Source organism: Harpia harpyja, chromosome 4 (genome assembly GCF_026419915.1).
Source record: "Harpia harpyja isolate bHarHar1 chromosome 4, bHarHar1 primary haplotype, whole genome shotgun sequence".
NCBI lineage: Eukaryota > Metazoa > Chordata > Aves > Accipitriformes > Accipitridae > Harpia > Harpia harpyja.
The window spans coordinates 69,122,066-69,138,013 of NC_068943.1; the positions used below are offsets into that span (position 1 = coordinate 69,122,066).

Genomic DNA, 15,948 nt, shown 5'->3' on the forward strand with positions numbered 1-15,948 from the left:
CGCCAAACTTATGTCAAATTTGATTCTTTGATTATCTGTAATCTGTGCTCACCTCCCTCTATAGAGTGAATTACACTCAATAGAAGGGATAATTCTAAAGGAGACAATACAACATAAAGCCTTATCCTGCCATGAACTAAAGTAGCAGCCTTTTTTTCAATTTAGTCAATGAGGCTTAGTATACCCAAAAGAAAGAACCACGCTAAACATTCTCCTACAGTCTGCACAAGCACAGTATTTAGCATTTTTCCCAAATCTGAAGTTTAAAAATTCCATTTCTTTACATGACAAAGAGCAGCAACTTTTTTTGCAATTATTAACACTTGGCTATCAAAAGATCCATTCTTAAAGATGACCTTACAAGGAAGACAAATAGCTGTGACTTCTCATCCCTTTTTCTGATTCATAAGAGGAAGGATTCAAACTTTACACTCTCCAGGAAGTATTTCTTCTACTTACTTTATTGACCTTTTTTTTGCTGGAAGTTTACAGCAGTTCAACAGGGTGGCAGATAAATCATTCAAATAAAATTTTGCTGTGGAATTATTTTAATTCAAAGTATTTACATGTTTTTAATAGAAGAGGAAACTGGGAAAAGATTCATCTTTAAGAGTTTCAACCTTTCTGCTTTCCAGGAATTACTAAGAAGGTCCATAATATACTAGTGAGAGGTCCAAATAAATGCCCAGGGAAAAAAGCAAAACAATAAACAAAACAAACAAAACCCCAAAATAAAACACACACACACACTCTCCAAACAAAAGAAAAATACCCCCCCCCCAAAAAAAACGCAAGGTAAATCAAACAAAAATCTGGAAAAACATACTTCTGAAGCACACGCTGATCAAAGCTTCACAATCCCTTTTTATGTGTGCATATGAAGTGTGTCTATCAATCTTTTTGAAAAAGCAACACATCTCGATGTTTTGTCCTCTGCTGGTTGTTTTTGAGATTCAATCATATTGATTCATTCTCTGTTCTTGCAAAATAAATAAGCTAAGAAATGAAAACGCTGCTTATTTTCTGTGTCTGCTCCCTTAACCAATACCAACATCAACTGTGCTAAAAGCTGCTTAAGACCACAAAAACCTGCAGTCTATTCAATATTCTCTAGCTGGTGAGGGCAATTATACACACAGAAGACAACAAACGTATCACTCAACTAGTATTCGCTGTATGAATGCACCACATTTTAAGTTAATGGTTCAGAGCAAAACATGACAGTAAGCCTCACTTTCTTGGCATACTTCAATCTTCTAGAATTAAAATGATTTCAGAAGGTAACACACACACAAAACCAGCCACCCAGTAGTAAACACATTGGTGTTTGCTAGCTTTAAAACTCTACTTGCCAAGCCAACAGCCAATTGATTTCCTTGGCGTAAATTTGACATTTCCAATCCGGGACATTACCCAATACGAGCATTGTAAACCCTTTCCTAAATGAGGTAATCACATTGGTGCTGCTATAGTTCTGGTTGACTTGCAGTTTCCATTACAATAAATCTTTGCTGCACATTCCCAGAGGTTTTACAACTTCTCTGCCCCTTTAAAAAAAAGTTACTCCAAGTTGAAACCTGCCACATAAGACTCAAAAAAAAAAAAACAAACAAAAAAAAAACCAAAAACCAAACCACACAGCATATTTTCGTTGAGCCTCAAAATAATCTGTACGTTAAAATAAGGGAAAAAAGTTTCTGTGAATATTTATTTTTTGATTTGCAAATCAAGAATGTAAAAAATGTTAAAGGGACAAATGATTAGCACCCTTTCATCTTATAATATTTCTACAGCAAAAAAGGCAGAAAGGATAGACTGAGGCTCAAGCCTCATAACTGACTTGCTGCAAGCAGGCTCAAGACATTAAGACAACTGCATGCTCAGTACTGAAACGAAATAAGTACTGAAAAACTCCATTTTAAACAGCTATTAGGAACAGCTATTGTACATATCCACGCACCTATCTTTCATAAAGAATTTACTGTGCATTATAGCAACACAATCCTATTTACACAGTAAGTTGTTGTTCCAGTCCATCAAGTACACAAGGAATTTTAATGCATCCTAAAAAAATCAATTAGGCAATGATCATCTGATTAAACAGGCACATCACACCATTCAATTCTTTCAAACATATTCATAAATCCAAGCCTTCAGACTTTGCTGAAAACTTCCAAAACCTGGGTTATTAGGGTATACATGGGTATTTCAAGGAGCTGATTTTCAAGCTTAATGGAATTCAGCACAAACTAAAGCATTACATGCTATTAACATGAAAAAGCAACACCATGGCAGGAAAAAAAAAAACAAACCACAAAAACCCACCTTCTTTTAATAGGTACTCTGAGGTATTTCTAGTTTTAGCAAAAATATTTTTACAAAGTAGCAGAAGGCTTTCCTACAGCACACAGCACTAAAGCACAGAAACACTTTGACAGGGCAATTGAATCAAAGCCAGAAACTGATTAGGGCATCATCACTTGTTTGCTTGAGGTCCAAAAGGGGTGGTGGGGGGGAAGAAGTTAAATGAAAAAGAAATTATTGTCTTTATAATCAGATCTTATTAGTCACACTATAGTGAAATGTAATGCAAAATCAAGCCTGAAGTTTGCAGGTGCTAAGTATCCCTGGATGTTAGGATTTTCAATTTTGACATCATCACTTTGTAATTCCAAGAAATATCTAAGAGATTAGAAACTGGAAGTTAAACCTGAAAGTACGTTCTTCTGCTTTCTGTTTTTACATACATACTGCGATCTCCCTGAAGTCCTGGGTAAGGAGTGTTAATAACTCTAAAATTACATTCATCCTGTGCAAACCAGGAAAGAGAGTACATGAGATGATGAGATAGCAGTATTAAGATTTACATGCAAGACCAGCATTTTAAAACCTTGGGATGCAAACACTGGCCTTGTTGCAACTTTTGTTTCAATCATGTTGAAAGCTGACAACATACACACAGGTCATCTTGCTCCCAGCTTTCCCTTGCCTCGTTCCCCTCCCCTCCCACTGAAAGAGGACAGGAAAGAGACAAAACCCCAAAAGTTTCCTGACAACATAAAAATCTCTTTGTAATTCATTCACCATACATATTTATGCCTACTGACAAAAGGGACATAAACTGTCAAGTCTGCAACCCTATAAATTAAGTATATGAGTCTTTTAGTAACACCTTCCTTTCTTATACTGCCCCTTTTATACAGGTGCAGAATAATTTGATTTTTAATCTCCTAACCCATTAAGACAAATTTACCCAAATCAGTCCAAATGCTTTATATGTTTAACGCACACTGAGTTAACTGGACGTGCCCTTAAAATTTGACAAAACGCTGCAGCATTCTTCAAATTGCTTAGCATTTTGTCGCAACTCTTCACACGATAAATCTGGATCTCTGTTGTCAAGCGTTGGAGAAGAAAGAGAAAACCTCAGATCACCATTAGCTTCATCACAGTTTTACCTTTCTTTCCTACATGCCTGCTATATATCTCAATCCCTTTATCTTTAGTTATATTAGTGTGTAACACAAAAAGATTGTCTGCATTTCAAATTTTGCCCCTTACATAAGGCTTAGTGTTTTGTTCTGGGGCTCATCATTGTAACACGAGAGATGAGTTCTAAGTTCAAATGCTTAGGAGGTCTGGTTTCTCTCTTCACAGCATCCTTTGCAGCCATGTCACAGAACATAGCCCATACTTTCCGTACTCTCTTCAACATTCTGTGATTTCCACACAGAATGTTAAGAAAATTTGGGGGTTTATTTGCACCTGCTTGTTTGGTATCACGCATGCCTAGACCAAACAGCAGTTGTAAGAGAATATCTGCAGCATTACGTAGATATCACTTTTTCAACAGGTTAGCAGGCTAGGCTTGACACCCATGCTGCAGATACGTAGAATGACTGCACCTGATAACATTCCATCTTTTTTATCCTCTTTAATCTTTCACTGCTTATGCCAGAGGCCTCCCTTCCCACAAGCAAGCTCTTCCACCTCTGGGCTGCAGGCTGGAACACACTACTCTCTGCTGCAATATGACATAGACCAGCTACCTACATCTAGGCAATTATCTTCATTTCTACCATTTCCATTAATTTTAGCTGGATCTTTAGGGTGTTGTTTTTCATCTTTATTTCTTCATTTGCAGCATCCTGCAGCAGAGCCTGCAAGTTAAAATCTGTCAAGTCCCATAGTTCTAACCTCAAGCCACAACACTTGCTGACAAAGAGCCAGACTTAACATTTCAAGGTCTTCTTCAAAATTCAAAAATCTTAACAGTCTAACAAAAAGCCTGCTCATTTCATCCAAGGAAACAGAACTGACACCTTCGGCTATCTTTGGGCAACAGCAGACTATAACTTCAAATAAGAACAAACTCTCCCATTGATGTTTCCCACTCTTCCTACAGTGTGGCACTTCCACCCTCATAATCCACCTACCCAATGCTCTCTCTGCACAATACTTAAATCTGAGCTCTGTATGTGTTTAAGCCCCAGTATTTTTTAACCAATCAAGTTTTCGGAAGTGCCTTGCGCTTTTGATAAAATTCAATGTGACACTGTAAAGGACTCCAATTTCCAGAAAGTGCTGAGATTCATCTTCTGAAACTTCTAGCAATATTATTTATTTTGTATATATTATATCTAGAAGTAGGTACATGCTACACAGCCAATTTTAACAAGCATAGCTAGGCTCTCCTTATTTAATATTCATGTCACAGGAGTAAAAATCCAGCCAGGAATCAAACTGTGGCATCCTGTGCCAAAGACAACTTACCACTCAGCTGGTAAGTTGGCAATTCAATTTACAAACCTGCATTCCTGCATTTTAATCCTTTGTAGAAAGGTGGTAATATATGAGCAATATGAAAAGAACTGGATTCAGATCATTAGAGGTTCACAAACCAAACACACGAAGCTTTGGAGGCTGTCCAAAACAAAATCATGCCTAGGTGGTGATGTCCGTTCAATAAAAATTCAATGTCATAATTATCCTCTCACTTTTTCCCCAAAGAGCATTAGTGCTCAGAACTGTGCTGCTGCTCAGCCAATTATATTAATGCTGTGAGAAGACAGATAGGGCCAGCAGCCAATCACTGTGCCAGGTCACTGCCTGCTGACGGGTAATTTACAATTATCAAGCAATTAGCAAATGAAGTGAAAATTCAACACTCATCTCCACATAACACAAAATAACTCATTTTAAAATTAAAAATATGTTTTAATAACTTCATTTTGGCTACAGCCACACAGAGAAAAATAAAGCCTCCTTTTTTCAATTTCTCCTCCTTTTACGACTGACAAAATGCTTTGCTGTCTGAATGTAGCAACCAAATACATTGTTTGATATTTCCAAACTGAACAGTCTCTTCCTTACAAGTAAGCATCTATTTAACAACAGAAAAGAATAAAAATGAAGACTGTTGATAATGGTACTATTTACCCAACTACTATATTTGAAACTATTATTTAATTAACCACCTGATTAATATCCTGTCCTGGTGGATGGGTGGTAACAAGAATTAGCCAGGCACCCATCTGCCAAGTAGTCCAAAATTTTCTTTTATTGTCGTTTTTAACAATAAATTACATTAAAAGAAAGCTAATCTGCAACTGGTCAGGTGCACAAAACAAATGTTCTTTCCTATTAATGATCAAGTTATTACTCTGTTGTGCTCACAACAAAGTATAGAGCTCCCATTGCCTATACTCACATTCCTAATTAAAAAAAAACCAAACCAAACAAATTAGTAAAACACAACTTCTCAATAACCTTGGTTTATCCACCTCCTCTAGAAAACCACTGTATCTTCCTTAGTATATGGTATGAAGGTTGGAATTGACCTTCTTTAAAACGGTAGGAAAAAAGGCAGAAGAGGCCACCATCAACAGTGAAATCCAAATAGATAAAAGGAGATTCTTACATTTCTGTGTCCTCTGATATAAAAAAAAAAAAAAAAAAATCCTGACTTTAAAGAGTTGGTAAAGGGAAAAAAAAAAATAGAAAAAGCTACAGGCTCCTACCAAAAGGAGAGAGGGGGGAAGAAAAAACAACAAACCACCACAAAAACAAACAGCTGATATAAATACGTAATACTTGTGTACGCACTGGACAACACTAGTCTTGCTGCACTGATGTCAGCTCTAGGTTTTCATCCTACATTTAAAGGTATCTAAGCCAGAGAAAGAGAGAATTTAAAAAAACAAAACAAAACAACAAAGCAACCAAAAAAATATACAAGTCTAAATGATGTCAACTGGAAAAAAAAAGAAAACCAATGGCTTTTGACATACTTCTCTCTCCAAAAAGATACCAGCAACAAACTAAACTCTTTTCTGACTGTATGGGGTTTCAGAAAACATTCACGCTGCCAACAAAATATATTTACTTTTAAAACAGTCCTTCACCCTCCTTCTGCATGAGAAATAACGATTTCTGATGGTTTTGGTTGTTTTTTTTTTTTTCCTTGCACCCTCTGTATTACCACAGTGTCAGAAGGGAAGAGAAGGGAAACCAAAGCAACACAGAAAAATCCTCCACAAACCTGTTGCTGTGGATACTGCATTCCTCCCATGGCTGCCGGGGCTCGGCCCTGCATTCCCACGGGATAGCGCTGGGGGCCAGGAGGGCCGTAGGACTGCCCCGGGTAGGGGCTGCTCTGCTGCGTCTGAGAGTGAGGGTTATTGCCCATGCCGTACAACTGAGGTCTCTTCATGACCATTGGATCCATTGGACTGCCCTGTTGTTAAAGAAAGAAATACTTTAAGATACGGAAGGAAAAAGGTCAGAATAGTCACGCTTACCACAGGCAAACTATACACGTGTTTTCTCAATGCTTTATACATCAAATACTGACTTGACATACAAACGGGGCAAGTACCATACTCTGGTTCTCATATCAATTAGATGAGTTTTTGAATGGTGAGTTTGGGACTTCCACTGCATTTAAAAAAAAAAAAAAATTTGCACACAAACTTCAGGTTGTCTCCTACCTATAGAAAAAGGAAAAAAACTGCCCAATAAATTTCAGCTTAAGAAATAATTAAGTATACTGTTGTAAACTGATTAGCATCACTGACTTTAATGTTTAAACATAAATAAAACTGTGTCTATCAAGAGAGGCACAAGTAGTGGACAAGCCACTTGACGAAACATCTATTTTCTTACCTTGAAAAAAGGGAAAGTGGAAAGAAATTTTCCAAAAAGTGCAATGCACACAAAGCTATATTTCAGCGCTTTCATATTGCTATTGTGTGCATTAATAAGTTTCCAGATCAAAAGGCAAGTCATAACTCACATTTTACGTGAAAGTTTATTTGCCTCCTTAATAGACCTCAGAAAATCCAAACTGCAATCACTGATGGAGGGGGAGGGGAGGCAAGGGAGGGAAGTTTTATTTTTAGACTTTTTGGCAGCACTTACCAAGCACTGTAACAGTTTCAGGACAGGTGTCAACCATTGTGTGGTATTACTCTCATGTTTTATTACTGAGGACTAACTGAACCAGAAAAAATATCATACTTTGTCAAGTGCAGCACTGTATTGTTAATACGACATCCATTTTTTAATTCCCGAGTGCCAGTTATATTCATGGAAGAAAGGGGGGAAAAAAAAGCTTTTAAAAAGCCTATCACAAACTTGTCTTCATGCAAGGGACTTAGCCCCACCCCACACCCCCCCCGCAAGGAAAAAGACCTATTAATTCAGCCAGCCCACCCCACCGCCAGGAGCAGGATTCCTTCCTGTAGCACATTTTGTACATGTTTTCCTACAGTGTACTGTTGACCAGTTTCATTTTAAAGCCTCCTCCGTAACACAGCTTCTACAAGTCCTTTCTGGCTATTATATTCTGAAGTAATAGTATGACAATAAATTACATTTCCCCCCCTCCCATTCCTGTTTCTTCTCATTATTGCTGTTTGTAATATTAACATACTGTGGCTTTTTTTCCCCTTATACACACAAACTATGTACCCTCCAAAGCAGTCAATGCTTAATGAACTATCCTATGTTGTTCTTACTCTTTCCTTCCTGCAAGTAAAAAAACTCAAAACTTCTCACTTTTTTCACTGGCTCTCCCCACCCTTACCAATACCAATTTGCCAGGAATGTCACCCAAGCCAAATAAAGTATTCCAAATGTGGACACACTACACCTGATGAGGTGGAAATGATAGCCGCCTCCTCCTCCTCACACGACACCTCCATTCACTTCAGAAGACGACTGCCCTTTTTTGCCACCACAGCCAACTGCACATTCACTTCTAATTTTGGGTGAGTATTACTCAGCAATTTTCCCTTTATTATTTGGCTTCTTTGTGGCCAGATTAGAAGTTTCTATTTTTCACCACTAAATGTCCCTGGGTAGTTTACTATTTATATTTCATACTTTTCAAAATCAGTGGTTCCCCAACCACTTCAGGCCACCTGACCCATAACAACAATCTCATATTTTTAATGGTTTTGTTTTTTTTTTAGGCCATCATGCACTCTTACCACACTTAACTAAAAACAACACAAAGGTTCAGCAGATGAACTAGAGATTCCTTCTCATAGGGTCCCAGGGAACAACTTAAATTTCCTCCTACAGACCAAGATATTTTATCTATGTTTATTTCTGTGTTTTAATGTTCATTCTGTGCATCACCTGTCATATTCATCTTCTCAAATATAAATCCTTGTTCAAAGCAAATCTTGAGTTTCCTTCACAAGATTCTCATGAAGCCTAACAGCACTGTTCATCGCCACTGTCTTCTGCTTCAGGGTATTATTTCCAGGTCTCAACTCCAATAACAACCTTTACTCAAACTCAATTTTTATTAATTCTGAGCATAACATTTTCTGTTCCGCATCCAATACTTAAATATAATTATAAACAATGCAGATAGCTAGACAGTTAAAACAGCCTGACACTTTCCATTATTAATACTACTTTCAGGTGCATATAAACTTTGCCAAACTTCAACCATTTAGGTTGAAATTTTCCAGGCCATATGTATGCCTGAGGCTGAAATTCTCTGGAAAATTCAGCAGAAACAGTTCAGCTATGTCTTAGAATGAGGTCACAGAAAAATACATCGTTTATGTTCTTACATAAAACACTTAAAAATACCTCTTGAATACCACGCTTTGGGGCAGAGAATTTTAATTTGCCAGGGTGACATTAGATGTTCGGGAAAGGCGAGGTGTGTGCCCCTGTCGACAGAGAGCACCCGAACGTCACCAGACCACAAGGAGCACGCGAGGAAGAAATGGGAGCGCACGAGTGGCACTTCACCAGAGGAGTCACAAGGTGTATGGAGGCAGCCTCGAATTTCCCAGACAAAGAAAGAGGGACAATGGGTTTAAAAAAGCTGTGGAGACAGAACTCTAGTCACCGGGAGTGGTACGTGACCCACACACTGCTGAAACTGAGGGGGCTGTGGTCATGGGGTATGGGTAACGAGGGACCTGGGCACACTCAGAAATACCTGTGGACACTGCCAGTCAGGCCTCAGGATCAAGGACTGGAGATACTGAATACGAGAGGGCTAGCCTGAGAGAGCAGTAAATATCCCTAGGCAAATTACTGGGACAACCCAGAGGGACCCACCCTAGATGTCAGCACCGCCTGTTCCCTCTTCCCTCCAAGATCCAGGGGAAAGAACAAACAGTAGAGTCCTCTGATTATCTTTAGGGTTGGAGAAGACAGACCCAGTGAGGAAGCATATCTCATCCCATGCACTGGCCAGTCCCTATAGAGGGTGGCAACTCACCACTGCTATTCCTGACTCCCTTCAGATTAGATCCCAACTGTCTGTGCAGCGCAGCTAAAGGTAAAGACATCTACCAGTGACTCAGTGGCTGTCAACATATTTCTGCAAGGCAAACCAACACCAAATACCTAGCTCTTCCCCAGGTTTAAGAAACATTACTATTGCAGAAGTTAAGAGCTGTTGGAATTAAGTTTGCCCTTGCAACATTATGGGTCTCCTTCACAGATATGACTCTTACCAGTCTTTAAATACATGGTCACACTTTTGTCCTCACAGGCAGTGAATGGGCCTGCTCTAGGGATCAGTCGACAGCAGTGCAGTGATGGGGCTGTTGTGTGCTGTAGGACCAAATGCTCCACTTACCACATGGGTAGTGAACGAAACAGAAGATGGTATTACCATTAAGGTAGCTGTATGCTGCTCAGGTGGAACTGGAGTCAACCCCTGCATCTGCCAGTTTTTCACTAAAACAAAAAATTTCCAAAATTTACCAATTTAATGCATCCCTCACTTCCTGACTTGAAATCATGGGATTTAAATTGCAGGAAATGCTGCATATCTACAACTGCAACTACTTTTGAATTTGATGAGAGATGTGCTTTGAAGGTGTTTTCAGAAGCAGTATGTTTCAGAAAATTTAACCTACAGCTATCATAAACAGGTCACCCAAACTTCCTACAGCAATGCCTCAGTTTCCCATCTGTAAAAATTCAAAAAAAACCCAAACAAAAAAACCCCACCTCCTCACCAGAGAGGTGATTTTAGAATTTAATATGACCATGATCAATACCATCGAAAACTCTCTAACAAAAGAACAAATTTTGTCTTCAGAACAGCATACGGTGAGAAAGACCTGGAGCCATACACTGAACAGAAAGAAAAAACGGCTGCTCATCAAATACCATGTCCCATACAGTAGAAGTAAAAGTTTAATTATAACTTTTTCCAACTTTAACACATGTACAGTTTTCAGCTTTAGCATTCTTTTAAACTGCAATTTCATTTTTATAGCAAGAGTTTCCTTCATCCATGACATTTTGAAGAGTTATTTAGAAGGAGTTGTTAGTTGAGAAATACGTATTATTATCTTATCTGAAGGCTCCTTTAACATTTATTAAGTTCAAATACTTTCTTTAACATTGGTTACAACAGTTTTCAAAGACAAGTTTTGGGTGACAGGATGATTTTGACAAGTATCAAACTCTCCTTCTTGTAGGGTTCAACAACCAACCCCTCCACACTTGCTCTCTAACTTTTACTGAAAATGACAGCATTGCTTTAACTGCAGCACATTCTTCTAAAACCCAGTAGGCATGTATGACTATGAATGGATGATGTGTATATTTTCACATCTTCTATGCCTTAACTTAATTCTACTACATTCTGTATTGCAAAGTTTTAATTACTTTTTAAATTTTATTTTAGCATCACTGCAGTCATCAATATTCATTTGTTTCCCTTCCCTTCCTTTACGAAGGGTCCAATTTTTCTCTAGTGCTGTTTTACTCCCAATATACGTATTACCTTTTTACCAATTTAGCTCGCGTTTGCTAATGCTATTTTTTACTGCCATATTCTGCCAAGCAAGCCTGAATGGATTCCGCCTTTTGCTTCTGATTCTGCACCTCCTCTTCAACTTGCTGCATTTCATTTAAACTTTGCATAGATCTGCAGTTCCTCAAAATACCTCAGTCTTGTTCTTTGCTTCAGTCCACAGTAATATTATAATTTATAACGCCTTCATTACAGGGCCTATCTTGTGTCAGTATCAGATTCATTTCCACATGTACTATCAGGCTTTGCAAGAACAGAGCATTTCTTCAGAGTCCTTGCCTATTATGTGCCTTGTGAGTGCATTAAAACACCGAACAGAAGGTTTGCTAATGATTTCAATAGGGCCAAGGTTTCATTCCCAGTCTTTAGATTGACAGTCCAACCATTAAGATAGGACACAGAAAAGCCTATACTGCCTACAAGTAGTAACTGACAGCCTTCTTCTGTTACCTGCTGCTTTTTTCAATGTTTTGTGTAAAAGAACACATAGCTCGGTATTTCTGCTACAAGCAGAAGTGGAAAAATTAATATTCTATACCCACTTGTAAACTCAGTATCACCACCACTTCTGCTCTCCTCCTAGCCAAAACAATCAAATAAATCACCTCACCCTGAAGTACCTGGAGATTCAATTTTACCTTTTCTAAAGTGAGAGAAAAAAACACTACCATCTTCTCTCATCATTTAACCAGTGTTTTCCCAGATAACTTATCTCTGCTCAGATCTGAGGCAGGGTGTACACCGGAATAACTTGAGCAGCAGTCTGACCAAGATGTATCGGCTCTTCCTTTTGGGACATTCGTGGTAATAGTATACATAATGCATATGTAACAAGTTATCAATTAATGTTTCATTTCTAACACCAAAACCTTTATTTGAAAGACATTTATGAATATGAACAACACTGGTCACAGTCCCAAAATATAACTTATCCATTTCAAGATGCCACAAAGAACCCCACCACTGAAGTCTCGAGGCAGGGAGGAGTGGGAGACACTTTACAAAGGTCACAGTGGGATTCAGATGTGACGGTAGAGCTCTTATACAAGGCAGACAGAGCAATTCACTACAAGACAAGAGTATTCACATGAGATATAACTACTCTTCAAATGAAAGTGTGCTTTTTTTGTCTGTTTAAACAAAAAAACTGAAAGAAGCATTGGTTTGGCTGACAACAGCAAATGCTACAATTTAAAGGGACTATAAGCCATGGCGCATCCCAACAACTAATGCTACATCATTTGTGCCTGTAACAAAACAACATGAACTCAACACTCTCAAGCAGGCTTGCCCTCAAACTCCTAAAGCTACTGAATACAATAACTCTTTGTTTATTCATTGATCTGCAGCCAAAGCTTCTGCTTATTAATACCAAAGCCTTGAAACCTCATAATAAAGACAGCTGACAATCAGTTACCGACATTCCAAGAAAGATGGGCATGGAGCTTTCAGCTCTAGGTCAGGCACCAAGTTACAAATTTATCGCTAGAGATAATCACAAGTATTCGCTACAATACAATGACACAGCTGGCATGAGGACGCAACTGGGGAAAAGATAATCCATTCCTAGATAATGCCATCATTTGTACTAACATGTACAAGGACTCCTCAGCCAATGTTTTTACACGACAAAAGCATAAGTATCAAAACACAACTCTTGTTACATATGTTTTAGATATCCATTTAAGAAAGACGCACACAACTATTAAAAAAGCATTGATGTACAGCACTAAATTCTGACCCACATTAATATTAAAATCTGAGAGGTGACCGGCAAATATGCTTCCTTTTTTAATTTAAATAGGAAGTCTACTGTCTGTACTTTACTAAAATTTAAATTAAAAAAGTCAGTTGCACAAACACAACAAGGAATAAGCAAAAACAAAACAAGTTCAACATAAGCCTATGCTGAAGGAAAATCCAGTGAATGAAGAAGCATATACTAGCAGAGATTTAACAAAAATAGCAATTTTCCTCGTCTTAAAGGCACCACATACTGTCTGATTCCAGCTGCAGGGAGACATCAGAAAGGTAATTTCCCACCCAAACCAGAAAGTAAGTAATTAAAAACGGGAAAGAGAAAAATCAAAGCTATGCCCCACCAAAAATCAACTACTACTCCAGTAGAACATTCACAAATAATTATACAAGCAAATGTCTCTGTGGGGTGGGGGGGGGGGGGAGAAGGACTATGTATGCCTGTTTTCCAGCTTTCTTCTGGGTCCTTTTTAACACAACCTGAAAATGGGAAGGTCAGTAAGTCAGCCATTCTCTAGTTATTATTTTGTAGATAGATAAACCTAAATGACTACTGAAAGAACAAATCACAACAAACATAGCAAAAAAAAAAAAGAAACCTGTTTTTAATGAAGTATACACAACCAACCTCTTCAGTTGCCACTACGAGTGCATGCAAAGGTTAAGACAACATCACAAAGCAATTATACACATTTATCACACCTGATGGCCAAAACAATCCTATGTTTCTGACAAGTTCACAGGGCTATACAGCTCAGAACTGCTGCCCTTCAAGTTGCCTTTGTCATTGCCAACCACAGACATACAGATAATAACCTGATTGCTCTGAAGTCAACTGAAGGCGTGTCATCTGTCCTCATCAGACTTGAGCACTCGGCCTTCTTCTGTAACCCACTTTCCTAATTCCAAACTTCTTCCAGGAGTACTTGGAAATTATCTTCCTGTCTTTAAATTTGTTTTCTCCAACTTGGATGCTCCATACAGAGGAGACCACCTTTCTTCAGGCATGCAGAAGCTCTCTACTCTCCTAGCAAAAGTGCTCCCCAGCAAGTTAGCAGTAATTACTAGTGCAGCAGAATGTAGGGGTTCTTACAGATGTCTTCTAGCAAACCTATCTGCGACCATACAACATGTCATTGATTCCAGCTGCTTTTCCTACTTGCTGCCAGATCATGACCATGCTTTAGCTACTTCCCTCCACAGTCCAGCACCTGAACTTAAAACTGTCCGTGTAGGGTTGTTTTGCACCAATACAACAGCTTTGGCACTGGAGTATGCAAGACATGGGCAGAGTTCTCAGTCTGCCATTTCTGCTACCGAAATAGTAACGCACGGCAGGAGAGCAAGGCAGATAGCAAGGGAAAATAGTATCTTAAAGTTCTCAGGCGACATTCACCAGAGGATGTCTCACAGCCCTAAGGCCTCCTCGGTAGCCAACACTATGGCTCAACAAGGAAGAGAAATTCCATTCATAAACCCAGAAATCTGTAAGTTAGAAAAAGAAAAGCCCCACCCAGAATACCAGTTACTTCTATTTTGTCTGGCAATGAGGTTCTCAGTTTCCTAGACAAGTAAACACCTTCACTCACTGTGCATGGCTGCCATCTGGAACTCGAAAAAAATTCCCTTACCTACTTTGTACAGCTCTTACACAAACACAGGGTTAGATGGACAGAAAAGGATGTACTAAAAATAGTGTCCGTCAGGCAAGGAGCAGAGAGCAGCCTCGAATGGAACGAGGGGAGCTCTGCAGGAAGTCTCCCTGCAGAGAAGTACTGGAGTAGGAGGGGAAAATACAGAAAGTCCTGAAAACTAGTAAGTGACAGAAGGAGGGGAAAGAAGGGGGGGGGGGGGGGGAGAAATCCCACACCCACTTCAAATTTTGAAGAAAAATCTTCCTAAACCTAATAAATATTCAAGTAGATCTGAATACACTTTCTTAGTTACTTGGCTTTATCAGTAAAAATAAAGTTAAAAAAGTTAGATGTATTTAATTGCTGGAGAGAGCACTAGCTGAGAAAGTGACATTATGGACACTGGGGAGAAGTGTACCCACAAAAAGGTATAACCAATCACATCTAGGTCACAAGCCAGAAGTACGTACAGTTAGCTGCAGATTTTTTCCACTCCAAGCGTTATATATAGTTCTATATTAACACACACACACAAAAAGGTATGCTGGTCATATATCCTCAGCATTTATGGCAAATTATTAATCAAGTCCCACCTGAAACAATTTGTTAAATTGATTTTAATCACTGGGCCTCTCATGTGAAGCTTTGTATAATCAGCATTTCATTTACAAAATTAATTGCCTGATTGATTCTCAAGAGGCAGTAGCTGTCATTACACTGCTGTCATAACTTTTGAGTAGGGGTGTCACAACACTGAATTCTGACAGTATGAAGAGCACTGCTATTTAAAAATTGAGGGCGGGGAGGTAGGGGGGAAACAAATACAGTGATTTCACAGAATTGCTCTTTAGTCCGGTAGAATGCTAAAACCATTTCCCAGCCGTTTCAGCCAGCCTCCCCGTTTTCCATTCATTGAATAATGCGCTACTCAGCTATTCAGTCTCTTTTCTTAGAGGCAGGTTCATTTAATTCAATTTTATCATAGTTGTGGTTGCATAAAATGAGTTTGTTGTTGAATATACAAAAGATTTAATCACAGGCCGCTCTTAAGGTTATTTGTAGAGTGGAGTTTGACTTTCAAACATGTATAACTTTTTTTCCACATCCACAACCTTCTGGAAAGCTATTTTCAACTAGATTTTTTTGTTGTTTTTAAACAGAGCAAAGCAAACCATAACTTTACAGAACTTATCTAGGAGCTCCTTTAGAAAGCTTTTTTTCTCGCCCAGTGTTTTAAGCTATGTATAAGCC

At 38.6% G+C, this 15,948-nt stretch overlaps 1 protein-coding gene across 7 annotated transcripts in view; it reads right to left on the bottom strand.

The window, feature by feature from the left end:
• ARID1B (AT-rich interaction domain 1B) overlaps nt 1-15,948 on the bottom strand; it is a 336,644-nt gene that overhangs the window by 297,378 nt on the left and 23,318 nt on the right. For all 7 annotated transcript variants that reach the window (XM_052784649.1, XM_052784650.1, XM_052784654.1 and 4 more), the window contains exon 2: nt 6,542-6,736. In XM_052784649.1, coding sequence (XP_052640609.1) covers nt 6,542-6,736 — 195 coding nt within the window. The remainder of the gene's footprint in view (nt 1-6,541; nt 6,737-15,948) is intronic.